Source organism: Odocoileus virginianus, chromosome 22 (assembly GCF_023699985.2).
Source record: "Odocoileus virginianus isolate 20LAN1187 ecotype Illinois chromosome 22, Ovbor_1.2, whole genome shotgun sequence".
In the NCBI taxonomy this organism is placed as follows: domain Eukaryota; kingdom Metazoa; phylum Chordata; class Mammalia; order Artiodactyla; family Cervidae; genus Odocoileus; species Odocoileus virginianus.
In genome coordinates, this window is record NC_069695.1 from 6,509,457 (window position 1) to 6,524,133 (window position 14,677).

Below are 14,677 nucleotides of genomic sequence, written 5' to 3' on the forward strand. Positions count from 1 at the left end.
CTGCATTGGCAGGCGGATTCTTTACCACTGAGCCACCTGGAAGACCCCCATCTGATAGTCAGCGAAGGTGGGAAAGCAACTCAGGGCAGGAAGAACCACCTTTCAGCAAACGGTGTTGGGTAGCTGACATCCGAAGACCTAACCTTGCACTTTATACAAAAATTAACATGGAGCAGGGGCTTAAATGTAAAACATTAAATTATAAAACTTGGGAGAAAAATCTTCACAACCTACAGCTAGGCAGAGTTCTTACACTGGATACCATAAGTATGATTCATGTACGGAAAAGTAATAAATTAATCATCAAAAGTTTTGCTCTAAGAAAGGCCTTATGAAGAGGTATTATGAAAGATGTCATCTGTAGTAACAAAAATCCCATATAACACAAGTTTGAAGGTAATACTGTCATCCAAATAATATGAAAAATAAAAATAATCTAAATTCTAAACTGATTTTTAAATCTTTTAAATAATCTAATAATGCAACTCTAATAATCTCAGATACTCAGACATTACTGGAATTACCAAAATAAAATGTTTATATTGAATCAAAGAAATGCTTATTCCCTATGCACCTTCATAGCTTGGACCCTATCTAACCATGATGTTGGACATGTAATGTTAATGAACCAGAACAGTGCAACATGATTATATCAATTAAGAAAATATTTGGCTGCAAAAAGAAATAAAGGACTTTCAGAGAACACACGGTTGAGCAGCTTACTGCTCTCATACAGAAGTCTATGATAACTAAGACAGGGGAGGCTCTTTACACCAATTCTGCTTTGCTGACAGCTCCTTTCTGTCCCAGTGTTTCAAGCAGAACAAAGAGGGGTAAAAGCAAAAAGACATTTTATTTGATTTCACCCTGTTACACGGTTTTTTGGAAACCCCCTCATTCAGTCAAAGATGCTCACATCTCATTAGCCGAGAGTGGAACACATGGCCATGCTTGGTATTTAAAGGTATTCCAGCACCTGTGGTAGAAAAATACCTGTGGTATTCCCCACCTGTGGGGTGGGGGTGGGGTTCCACTGGAGTGCAGAAATAAAATAGTACAACTTCTATTTATATTTAAAAAAAAAATAAACCGCTAATTACTAACATACTGTGTACATTGACTCCAGCGTCACACCTCGCCATTTATGGAGTCCTGAGACACATACATCATATGTGCTTAAATTTTTCAGAAATCTACATTTTAAAGTTTGACAGGGTGCAGGAAAAAATAATTTGTTTTGTCAGCTTCTGGACGATACCTGCAGACACTATATTGTACACCTTCTCTACACAGGTTCAAGTGGCACATATAATGATATTACTTCTTTGGACATAAAATCTGGGAGTTTAGGGTTTATAGCTTTGACAAATATCAAAAATCCTTTTTAAAAAATGGCAGTCTATAATAAATCATTTTAATAAGTTGCTTTCAACTTTATCCTCCACTTGAAGGTTGTTTTGGGACTTAATTGAATAAAATAAGTTGTTTTCCAATGCCATTTTTTCACTAATGCTTTCTTCACATACTTTATCTTTTTCATAAATTAAGGTGACTTCTGTACACTACTGTAGATTATCATGTATCAAGTGCAACAATTATGATGTATAACAGACAATCACAACGCCTCAGAGGCATACAATTAACTTTATTTATCCCATGTCTCGCATTGGCTGTGGGTCATCCGAGAAAGGATGGCCTGGGCTGGAACAACTGGAGTGAGGTCACTCTGCTTCCTGAGTCTCCATCCTCCAGTGGGGATGGAGCTGTTCTCACAATGAAGGCAAAGGAGCAAGGAAGGAAGTGGAAAAAACCTCAAGTGCTTTTTCAAGCCTAACATCCCATTGGCAAAGCATGTCACTTGGCTAGACTCAAAATCCATAAGCAAGGAAATAAAACCTGCCTTTTAGTGAAACTGTAAAGTCACACAGTAAAGGAGCATGAATACAAGAGGTGTGAAAGTGAGACCGTTAATCTTGATGTCCGACCCATGCTCACACCTCACTTTGCCACCTTGTTAACCGGGGCAGCTGGAGAGTAAGAGGGCAAGTTTTCCACTTGAGTTCTGGCTCTTTCTATTTCTGCTTGCAACCTAACCATCTCCTCTCTAAAGCTCAACTCTTTCTTGCATGTAGTACTTTAACCCATATAGCTGAAAGCCACCAGGTGGCGCTTTAGACATTTTGCCTGGAGATAACCTTTCATTAGGTAACCTTTCATTAGGTATGTTTCCCAAGGTACCATACGCAGCTGTTTTATCAAATGTTTCGTAAAAGCTTTTTAATAAAGAAACTTCCGCATCATTCTTCCAGCCTCAGCTAACAGTTTTCTCAACTCCCTACTGAAGCCAAAGGCACATTTTCAGGGCTTTGTTGGTTGGTGACAGCTCCCCACTTCTTGAATTTTGTAGTAGTTACCTATTAACAAAACGATGCCACAAAATAACCACACATTTTTTGTTGACTCAGAATATTTACCATAAAGTTATCGAGTATTTGCACTACCTCAACATTCATATTAACTGTCAATATCTTTCCCTACTCAATAACTGAAAATTGTTGTCACCAATATATAGCTTTCATAACTATTGATTAGCACATTTACTTTGCAATAATTACAAATGCATACTTTGACTAATGGAACTTGGTGACATCTAGAATGCTTACCTATATTTGAAAGTGAATAATACTGAGATGCTCATAATAAATCTAAGTGTGATAATAAATGCTTATAATAAATCTCAATCAGCAGATTAACACTGATATGATGTTAACCTACATAATCACAGAACTGCTCCAAACCAGTGCTGAGCCATACTTTGGAGTCTTCTAGAAATATCCTCTATGCCTTGCAAATTATAAAACGTCCACAATCTTATATCCGATTTTTAATCTTAGAAGGCACTGGGACAATGGGGAACAGCGGATACCATCAGTGTACTCACTGTGTGTATCTGCTGGGGTGTGACAGCCTTAATCTCATCTCTAAATCTCCATCTACAAAATCGTAGAGATTAACACATCCAATCCTTTGCTTTTTTTAAACCTTACAGACGGGCCAGAGGAAGTGGACTTCTATTATCTGACAGTCCTAAAGACAGATCACTTTGAATTTCTGGTGTCATCCTTCCCTTAATCAACTTGTATGGAGAGTTCCTTCCAGTTCTTTACAACATATATATTCCACCACCCAATTCTTCATGGGGCCTGTGCCACACAATTCATCCATTCAGTGTTTACTGAGCACCCTCTGGGTGCCAGGCATTGTGGTAGGTTCTAGGTATACTAAGGAGCATTAATTGAATATGCAGTGCTTTTAAAAATCAATTTACCAAATGGTACATATTACCAAGACCTATACATTTTTAGCAGCTTAGCTGGCAATAGAATTTCTTTATGGCTATTTCCTAAAAGAGGTGAATTTCTTTTTTTTTTTTTCCATTTATTTTTATTAGTTGGAGGCTAATTACTTTACATCATTACAGTAGTTTTTGTCATACATTGAAATGAATTAGCCATGGATTTACATGTATTCCCCATCCCAGTCCCCCCTCCCACCTCCCTCTCCACCCGATCCCTCTGGGTCTTCCCAGTGCACCAGGCCCGAGCACTTGTCTCATGTACCCAACCTGGGCTGGTGATCTGTTTCACCCTGGATAATATACATGTTTCAATGCTGTTCTCTTGAAACATCCCACCCTCGGTGAATTTCTTGAGCAACTCTGTACTTCATAGGAAAAAGCCCTGTTCTTTGCTCTAGCATAGCAATGATTTGGCTACTCTATTTTTTATACACAATCATATATATCTTCCTCCCAATGTTTCCATGATGTATGGAAAATATACTAATGCTGATCATGATACTCTCTTTATTGAAAAGCAATATAAAACATGTTAGGAATGAGAGGAAGGTAATATTTTACATTATTTCTGTTATATTTTTATGCTTTGTGCCAGAATTTCTTCCCATGTTTGCTTTATCTAGAACATTTCATATTACATTTCTACATTATTGAAAGTATTAGTGTTTAATTTAGAAGAGCTTAATAAACTGCTAATCTGAGAACAACCGTCTTTCCCTTTTGTGGAGCATGCTCATTTATGTACAGTGTGGAAATCTCCCCGTTCTCTTCCAATCAGCCAACAGCTCTTTTTGTACCTCTTCCGGCAGTTCATAGAAAACTTCAGGATCAATGTCAGAAGGAAAAGTAATTTTCTCATCAGAAGACTCTTGCTGTCTATTTTCTTTAAGTCCTTCATGATGAGAGACTGTTGGCACTGGTTGCTTATGGCTGTCTGTGGTACGGTTTTTGGAGAAAAGTTGCTCACTCTGCAAATTTGGAAATGAATGGAAAACAGATACAGCAGGGTTTGTATTTGAAAAGTGGAATCCTTGACATTCTTTAGGTCCTTGACTCATTCGTTCATCTTTTAAGCTACTGTCTAAATAATGTGAATAATCCTTTTGGCTAGACACATAAGAGGAACTGCTACCGCCTGATGTTCCTGGTTCACAGGGAGATACAGAGGAGACCTGTGTGCTTTTGGGTACATGATCTTTAGGATTTAAGGAACTATCCTGCTTTTGTTTCTTAGAAAAGAAAGATAATACTCCTCGAGAAGCATGTAATGGACAACTCAAACTTCCTTTTCCTTGAACTTTTTCTCGAGATTTCCCAGAAAGGATTTCTTCTTGAATATCTACAGGAAGCTGCTTGAAGACTTCTTGGTCAATATCCTCAGGAAGTGAGGAGAGGGGAAATTCATTATTGTCTTTTTCTTTGGAAGAATTTGTGGGATCTGGTGGAGACTCCCCAGTTGTACTTTCCATCCTTCCAGTTGGTAGAAAATCCCGATTTGTTTCCTTGTCTTTAGAAAAATCCTCCATATGACAGTCTTTCATTTTCTAGAATGTAAGGATAACAGAGTAATTTAGGTATCTGATATCTTTTAAATATTCATGCTGCTGAAGTATAACTGTAGCTATTATGGAACCAATATGCTTCTATCCTACTCCATAACTTCAGTCCTTCTGGACAGTTCCAAACAACTAGAAATGATTAATCCACCACAATTAGTCACACTGCTGTGTGGACCTTTGCTCACTATTCCAGGAAGAGGGCTTCCTCCCTAGACAGCACTGAGCCAGAAGGTAGGTATGTATCTGGAGACCTGGAAAGGACCTTAACAATCATGTATTCAAACTTCCAATTGTGAGGATAAGAGAATGGTGGCCTATACAAATGATGACTACCAATGACTCAATCTAAAACATGTATGTGCACAGATAGCATCAAGGACTGATTTTCTAAAATTCTCTACTTTGAAGTGTAACATTTAACAGAAAAAAAAATATCTCTATGATAAAAATCCAATATCATTTATAAGATGTAACACTCTTTTATATGTACCTGAAATAAAAATTTTAAAACACCTTCCATTTTAATGTGCATAATTTTCCCTCTAGTTTTAAGCACCATAAAAAGTGTATAGATAGTCAAATATAATTCAAGAAACATCAACACAACAGTAATTTCAAAAAAATAAAAGTAGAAGAGATTTGGGCCACTGTATTTATTGAGCACCTATTGTGTGCCAGACATGAACAAGGTACTTCCACTTATTTTTACCCCTCTAATTCTACAGTGAATTAAAGACCTTTAATCCTCATTCTACAGACTAATTTTAAAAAGTAAACATCTTTTAAAATTTCAGTTAATAAAAAGGGTCACTGAAAAAAAGTACTTTGAAAATGGCATTAATTCAGTATTTCCATAAAACTATCCTGTTCTCACTATAGGCTTAAAAGTAATTGAAAATATTACTAAAATTATACCAACAATAACAATAAAGAAAATAACAAAAACATTTAAATTAAGAGTTAACTGTAGGCATAAATAATTTAGTAAAAGATTATTTTTTAAAGCATCCCATATTTGGTAAACAGAAGTTTACAGAATGGCCATCATAGCATTTTCTTTAATCATTTGAAATTATGACTGACCTTTGCCTCTCTGCCGGAGCCTGCCGGCAAACGAACCGGTCACGGGCGCAATCGCCGAAATACCTGAGAAATAAAAGAAAGGACTAGGAAAGAAAAGACTAGAAAAGAATGGGGTTGAGAGGGACAGAGTCTGCTTGCGTCTGACTCTGCCAACTTTATTGAAGAATACCACACCTATATATATGCTAACAGGAGTTGCTAATAGATCAAAGGTTTGCATATGTGCAGAGCTACAGGCACAGGTGTTTTAAATTCCTCCACTTAAGATCAGTAAAGCATCACCCTAGCACCCAACTGAAATCAATAGAACATTAACTGGATAGAAAACAGGCTTCAATCATGACGAGTTTATCAGCAACAGGTGAACAGGTGAAAGATCGCTACAGCAATTTCCTTGATGGAGGTGAGAAAGGCCAACCTGTGCTTTAATAAATCAGGGGTGGCGGGACAGAGAGGGACCTCTTGATCTCTCTCAGAGCCAAGAAGGAGCCTGAGCAGTCAGGCTGGCTCCCCGCATCTCCCCCTTTTCTTTTGACTAATGGCCTTTATATCTCCCTCAAAGGAAATGGCTGCGTTTGCAAATGGGAAAACATCAACAATCTTTTATATCTCATTTCAGATAGGCATTGACAAATGCAAGAACCAAAGGTTGTATTCACAAATCCATCAAGTGTTATTTGGGGCTACGCATCTTATACTAGGACTATTGTTCCAGTCTGACTCAGGCCACACAAAGGACTTATTAGTATCAAACATCACATCTATCACAATTTTACATTTGTAGGAAAGTAACAGTCCCATATGTTTCATCAGGATTTCCTGGGAGTGTTCAGCCTTCAAATGTTGGTATATGAGTCTTTTGCTCCCAGCAAATGTCAGCAGGGGTCAGTAGCTGTCCTTTTTCAGGGGTCATCCAGAAATATTCATCCCAAACTTGATAATAATCACCTTCAAATCGATCAGGAGCACTGGGGGAAAGCTTGATTAATTACTGCACATGCTAATGTAAGAACAATATAGGCCAGAGCAGATTGGGGTTGAGCAGCGTCAACGGTCATCCTTCTTGCTTGTAAGATGAACTCATGCATCTGCTGAGCTGTCGGGAATGCATTTCTCTGCTGTAGAGATAGCCGACTCATTTGCTGGTTCAGTGATCTTCTCCGTCTGGCGTACCAGCCTTTCCAGGAGCCAGTGCGGTGTTTTGGCATCCTGTGGAAAAACACATACATAACCCCTCCCCCAAATTAATACTGGATCCGGATCATGCCATGAATTGTCTAATGGGTCTTTCCATACATCCATCTGCCAAAGGTGATTAGGTAAGAGTCCATGAGTGTTGACACCTAGATGAGGGACTGGAAGAAATTCAGGACAAACAGAACAAGATTTAACAAATTAAAAGGCTGTAAGAGATATTGAAAACAGACTTTGTGAACCACTGAAAGTTCGACTTCTTGAGCGAAGGTATATCCAGTCTGCCAGGAAAAAGAAGTATTATTAACCACAAAAGCAGAAAAACAATCTTAATTATTTTATAGGTTGCACGTGGTATCCCAGCAGGTGAGGGCAAGTTGGCCTGGAGTGGTCCCATAACCACCATAGTTTCATTAACTTTGCAAAGGTCTTGTAACAACCTCCATTTTCCAGATTTCTTCTTTATAACAAATATTGGTGAATTCCAAGGGGAATTGGAAGGCTCAATATGTCCTAAGCTCAATTGTTCCTGCACCAATTGTTCAGCTGCTGAAATTTTTTCTTTGGTTAGGGGCCACTGATCAACCCAAACAGGCTCATCAGTCTTCCAACTGATAGGATCTGCATGAGTTACAGGAAAATCAGAGGTCCCCGTCAAAAACACCCTAGGCTTGCTCTGGTGGGGCGAGGAGTGGATACAATAGGGCAAGTAATTCCTTGATTACTCTTTCCTAGTCCCTGCTGTGGAAGCAGACCTTGATTCATCATCATATCTGAGATGACTTGATTTGGAGCAAACATATATACACCCATTTGTTGCATAACATCTCTTCCCCAAAGATTAACAGGGAGATGAGGCAGAATAAAAGGTTGGAAATCGCCCTCGTGTCCTTCTAAATCATTCCAGTGAAGGAGGCCGCTACTCTGTTGTGGGTTTTGAGATTGACCTATGCCCCTCAGAGTAGAACAAGCTTCTTGCTTCGGCCAATGCTGTGGCCAATGTTCCTCAGCTATAACTGACACATCTGCACCAGTGTCCAAAATTCCAGAGAATCTTTTTCCTTCAATAATGAGCTCTAATTTTGGTCTTTGAGCCGAAATAGATTGAACCCAATAAACATCAGAGGAACCAAAACCACCAGCCTTCCTTTCTCTCTGTGAGGCAATCTTTCCTTCCACATGAAGGGGTAATAAAATTAATTGGGCAATTCTTTGATCAATAGGTATACTAATAATGTTAAGGGGGGCACAAGCCATAATTTTAATTTCCCCAGTATAGTCGGCATCAATCACGCCAGGGGAAATGGACAATCCCTTCATGGTCCAACTGCTCCTGCCAATGATTAATCCAACTGTTCCTTTTGGTAGTGGTCCAAATACCCCTGTAGGAATGGCTTGCATCCCCATATCTGGGGTTAATACTGTGTGGGCGGCGGCACACAAGTCCAATCCTGCGCTGCCTGGGGTGGCTCGGTAGAGGTTTTCGATACCAAGTCGATCAGGTTTGGTTGTGACTCGGCTTTGAGTGCCCCATAACACTGTTTCGGGGCCTGGGGCTGGCCCCTCACCCAGTTTCCCGAGACAGGAGGCAGAGGTTTACCTTCTATGTCAGTCTTAGAACGACAGTCTCTGGCCCAATGTTTTCCCTTTTTACATCTAGGGCAGACATTAGGATTTTTTGCCGAATCAGGGTTATTGTTCCTTTTTGGGCATTGAGCCATACGATGTCCCATTTGTCCACATGAAAAACAGCTACCTGGTGGCCCGCTTCTTTTTATATTTCCCTTATTCCTTGCTTGTTGGTACAAAACCTCTTTAATAGACTTTCCTTGAATAGCTGCGGCCATAGAAAGCCCTTGAAGGTAAGAAGGGCCAATATCAGCACAAATTCTAACATAATCTGTTAAATTTCCCTTTTTCCTGTAAGGTCGCAGAGCGGCTTGGCACGCAGCATTTGCATTCTCATAGGCCATCTGTTTTGTTAAAATAAGACCTGCCTCTTCATCTCCTATAATCTTAGATATTGCATCTAATAGACGAGCAACAAAATCCTGATAAGGCTCGTCAGGCCCTTGCCGAATTTTCGAAAGATCTTCAGTCTTTCTATTAGAAACGGGAAGTTTCTTCCAGGCTTTTAATGCAGCTTCACTAATCTGAAGGTAAGCTTGTTCTGGATAATTTAGTTGTGCATCAAGAGCCCTAAAGACTCCTTCTCCCATTAGCATGTCAAAATTAATTTGTAACCCATTACGGCGATTACGATCTTCAATAAGACCACAAACTTCTCCATACTCGGAGCGCCAGAGCAAATAATCGCCTCCAGAAAGGCAGGCGCGTGTAATAGCTTTCCAATCGTTGGGTGGCAGATATTGGGCTCCGAGGCTCTCAATTATAGCTAATGTAAAAGGTGCCGTGGGTCCATACTGGGCACAAGCCTGCTTAAGCTCCTTTAACTGTTTAAATGGAACAGGCTCATAATGCCTGCAGCGGTTAGCGTCTTCAAAAACTGGAAAAATCATGGAATATCCCTCAAGGCTTTCTCCTTGGTCTCTAGCATGTTTAACAGCCATTTGAAGTGGGGAAAGGACGGGTTTTTCAAATTTCAAAGGAGAATATACAGGAGCTGTAGGTATTAAGGGAGCCTCAACCAAAGGAGGAGGCATAGGAGGAATTGGAATGGGATCCAATCCTGCCACAACAGACGGTGTATTGAAGTGCTGCGGCTTGGGACCCGAAGGAAACAGTAACTCTAATTGCTCCACTCTCTGTGATATAGATGTTAACATTTCTTTAAGTTCCAAAAAGGGGGATGCTTTGTCCTTCCCTTTTGTAACAGTAAAAGCATCCCAATTCTCTCTATTGTACTCATCTAGTTCTCCTTGATCCTCATGAGAGAGTTCAGACTCTGAGTCAGATGTTAAAGCAACAGCCTCCTTTTTACTAGATTTTGGGTCTTCCGGGAAATTGCAAATATGTTCAACTGTCCCGGAGGTAGGTTGCAGATTTTTAGGAGTTATAAACTTTAGAGCAGTTAACATCATTTTTAACGTAGAAACAAAGAACTGTTTACTACTACTTTGACCCATGATATTTACTCTCAACTATACCCTCTCCACCCACAATACCTGCAACTTTAAACGCTGCCCGCGGGATTACTTGTTTTTGGGTGGCTGTAGTCCGGGATCCGCTCATGTCCCTGTTCGGGCGCCACTTGCCGGAGCCTGCCGGCAAACGAACCGGTCACGGGCGCAATCGCCGAAATACCTGAGAAATAAAAGAAAGGACTAGGAAAGAAAAGACTAGAAAAGAATGGGGTTGAGAGGGACAGAGTCTGCTTGCGTCTGACTCTGCCAACTTTATTGAAGAATACCACACCTATATATATGCTAACAGGAGTTGCTAATAGATCAAAGGTTTGCATATGTGCAGAGCTACAGGCACAGGTGTTTTAAATTCCTCCACTTAAGATCAGTAAAGCATCACCCTAGCACCCAACTGAAATCAATAGAACATTAACTGGATAGAAAACAGGCTTCAATCATGACGAGTTTATCAGCAACAGGTGAACAGGTGAAAGATCGCTACAGCAATTTCCTTGATGGAGGTGAGAAAGGCCAACCTGTGCTTTAATAAATCAGGGGTGGCGGGACAGAGAGGGACCTCTTGATCTCTCTCAGAGCCAAGAAGGAGCCTGAGCAGTCAGGCTGGCTCCCCGCACCTCTCTATTACCATACTCTTAATTTCTACAATTATAAAGTGAGTATTCATACTCTATCAATATTGCTACCAGAATTCAATATAATTTCAAAACCAAAAAAATTTAAATACTTGAACAAAACTTTGGTGTGGGGGAGCTGCTGGTAGCTTCTGTATAAACTGACAACAAGATTCAATTTCTAGTATTTGAAAGTATTTTCATATGTGCTCACCATCATATTCCTATATACTGTTAAAAAATGTTTTAACAGTTCCAAAACAGAGTACCTCTATCAAGGTTTTCTCTTTTATCCAGTGACACTTATGTTTTACTTTTAGACCACAGTACAATATACTTAAGGCTAGTAACCATAATATGAAAGATACTATTAATATATATAAGTAAGTCATTCAAATCTCATCCCCAAAAATTCTCTAAATTATATCAGTTAAACACAAATTTATATTTGCAATTTAACTATACAAATCCAATAACAGTGTACTTACAAAACTGCGCTTTCCAGCGTGTGAAGTTGTTGATAATGAAGGTGTTAAATAATAATCAATAGTCCCTTTCTTAGCAGTATTTAGGGATTTGAGGTTGCAGAAGCACACACTTAATAGGGTAAGATGAAATGGCATCTTCACATTCACCATATTTCGAAAAAGTTTCATAAGGGTATCAACCATTGGGGTCATCACATCATAATTTCCTAAATAAAATGTGCAAGAAGACAATATCTAAACATACTATGTTATAAATTAATGTTAAGAGCTTAATCTAATTTGTATTGCCTAGATTAAGAAATTAAAATCCTAAATAGGTATCATTGGGACACCTTGACATTATATACTGAACTGGGACATCTCAACATTAACACCAACTGCCAAATGAGTTGAACTTTCCAGAGGATTTGAAATATTGAACTTTTAGTTGTGGGAGAATGTGGAGGTTGAAAAATCTCCGCATAAAATTAAAACTGAACAAAATGGTCAAAATAATCATTTTGAAATTCTGAAATGAACCAAAGGTGAAAAAACTGAGAAGCACTGACTTATGAAAAACTGCCAGAACTTAGGTAAGAAAATGGGGACAGCAGCCTTCTTGGCTGGAGTCGTTTGTATCCCCCACTCACAGAGGGCGGCTGGGATAGTAGTTTCGCCAGGATGAGGCTGGCTGTCAAAGCCAGCAGCTTTGCTGCCAGCAGAGACTGACCTGATTTGAGGAAGAGGGCAAGAGCCCACAACCATCAGTGACGCCAGAAAAATGAGCACACGGTAGGAAACAAATAAAATCACATGGCTCGTGAGCCCGGGACTGCCACTGTGGTTGGGATGAGTCAATGATCAGTAGACCAGACATAACATCTAACCAGGAGATCTGGAAATGAGAGAAGCACAGCCGACTGAGCGCAGAGAAGGCCTCAGCTCTGCATGCGTCTATGTCGAGAATGGCAACCAGCACAGCGGGGAGACGCAAGAGGCGGGAGCAGAGGACGAGGCGCCGCGGTGCTGCGGAGAGCCTCCATTTCCAAGGTGCCCTCCCACCCAGCACACCTCCCTTCACAGACCAAGGCCTTCCAGCCCGCTGTATTTGAGCAATCTTTTGACCAATTATTGTCTAACTACCAATCTATGCAGACAACAGGGTAACCACCTAGGAAGCCAAAATAAATGTTTTTAATTTTAATTTCAAAAAGAACCTAAGCAGAGAAATCAGGGCAACACATCACAGGAGAGGTAGATTTTGCAGCTTAAGTCCAGAAAAGTTACAAACAAAGAAAAGGAAAAAAAAACAAAATGCCCACAGGGGGAAAAATCCAAATTGAGAGTTTTACATTCTTTAAAATGTCCAATAGTCAACAAAATATTACAATACATACAAAAAAACAGCAGCGTGGTTCATACTCAGGGGGAAAGACCAGTCAATAGAAACTGACTTTAAGTATGATTTAGCAAAGACTTCAAAGTTGCTACTGCTTTTCTCATGATTTTTTAATTTCATTTTCAAATTTTCGGGTGCACTGGGTCTTCGGTGCTTCAATCGGGCGTCCTCCAGCTGTGGTAAGCAGGGGCTACTCTCGAGAGGTGGTGTCTGGGCTTCTCCTTGCTATGGCTTCTCTTGTTGCAGAGCGCCAGCTCTAAGGTATGCAGAAGTTGGGGCGCAGGGGCTTAGTGGCCTCATGACATGTGGGATCCTCTCAGACCAAGGGTCGAGCCCATGCCCCCTGCAAAGGCAGGTGAATCCTTAACTACTGGACTATCAGTGTGCGTGCACGCACACTAAGTTACTTTAGTCATGTCCCACTCTTTACAAGCCCATGGACTTAGCCCACCAGGCTCCTCTGTCCATGGAATTTGCCAGGCAAGAATACTAGAGTGGGTTTCCACACCCTCTTCCAGCTATTTTCCCAACCCAAGGATCGAATTCCTGTCTCCTGCGGCTAACACACCTATAGGACAATGTCAAGCATATGTGCAATGCAAGTCCCAGAAGGAAGAGAAAGAAAAAGGAAAGAATATTTGAAGAAATAAGAGCCCTTAACTTCCCAAATTTCATTTAAAAATTTAGTCTACAGAATCAAGAACCTCAATAAATCCCAAGTAAGATAAACACAAAAAAACACTGGAGAAGCGAATGGCTACCCACTCCAGTATTCTTGCCTGGAGAATTTCATGGGCAGAGAAGTCTGGCAGACTCAGTCCATGGAGTCAAGAAGAGTCAGACACGACAGGGACTAACACACATACAGTCAAACTGCTAAAACGAGAGGTAAGTGACTCACTCATCACATAAAGGAGAACAATGATATGACTATGCCTGGTAACAATTTACTGCCTCTCAACTCCAAATCACACTTAGTACCTGCTGTGATAATGGGGTAGACTCTGAAATTCTTTTTTATGTTAAACATAATTCTTAAGCTTTGCAGTAGAGAACTGGAGGATCATTAAATTAGAAAAGGGGCTTCTCTTCCTGTTCCAGTGCACTGTTCTTGACTTTTCCTTGCTCGTGTAACATGGCCTGCATGCAGTACACACATGTGGAGATACCTACTAGCGCTCTGCCACACCACATGTGCGTGGAAGGCTCGGCCCCTCAGCAGCCCCAGCCCCAGTTGAGCCCAGTGACCGTGTTCCCGAGGCACCACCTCAGACCCTGCACACAGCAGGCCTGTGCCTCGCCCGCAGCCCTTCCACACACCCAGCTCACAGGCCTGCCCTGCCCCTGTGGGCTGTTTCCTCCAGCCCTTCCGAGGCAGGCACCATGCCCTCCACCCTTGTGCTGGCACAAAAACGAAGATCCCACTGATCTCAGCTTGCCCACATCCTAGAGGACTGTCAACAGAAGCCCTCCCAGCACGGACGCCTGCGAACCCCAGCTCACGCGCTGCTCTGCCAGGGAGCAAGCGCCCACGGCCGCCTGTGTGCCCACCAGTCAGCCACAGCTCCTCTGGGGGCCAGGGGGTGCTTTCCCTTGGCCCAGTAACTACGGAGCCGCTCTGGGCCAGGCAACTCACAGGCTTTCTCCACCATCCAGGGTTCCGCAACCACATCTTCTCCTGGAGGGGAGGAAGACTCGCTTTCCAAGTCTGCTCCTCCTTGGCCACTTTTGCTTGGCCCCAGGGTACCTCTTAAGGGTATCTTCATATCTTTGTAGTTACTCCCCATCACAGTGTAGCCATTGTCGAAACCTTCATTGTTCAAATTTCTGTGTGGTTATGCTCTCTTGATTGAAACTAGTGACAGGAATCTCTGCTGATTAAACAGCTGCCTCTTCATCAAA

The 14,677-nt window shown here is 41.0% G+C and overlaps 1 protein-coding gene across 1 annotated transcript in view; it reads right to left on the minus strand.

The window, feature by feature from the left end:
* Positions 1-3,845: 3,845 nt before the first annotated feature.
* POLI (DNA polymerase iota) overlaps positions 3,846-14,677 on the minus strand; it is a 29,836-nt gene continuing 19,004 nt past the window's right edge. Inside the window, 3 exon segments of the mRNA XM_070452503.1 lie at positions 3,846-4,116; positions 4,118-4,902; positions 11,398-11,603. Coding sequence (XP_070308604.1) covers positions 4,092-4,116; positions 4,118-4,902; positions 11,398-11,603 — 1,016 coding nt within the window. The 3' untranslated portion in view covers positions 3,846-4,091.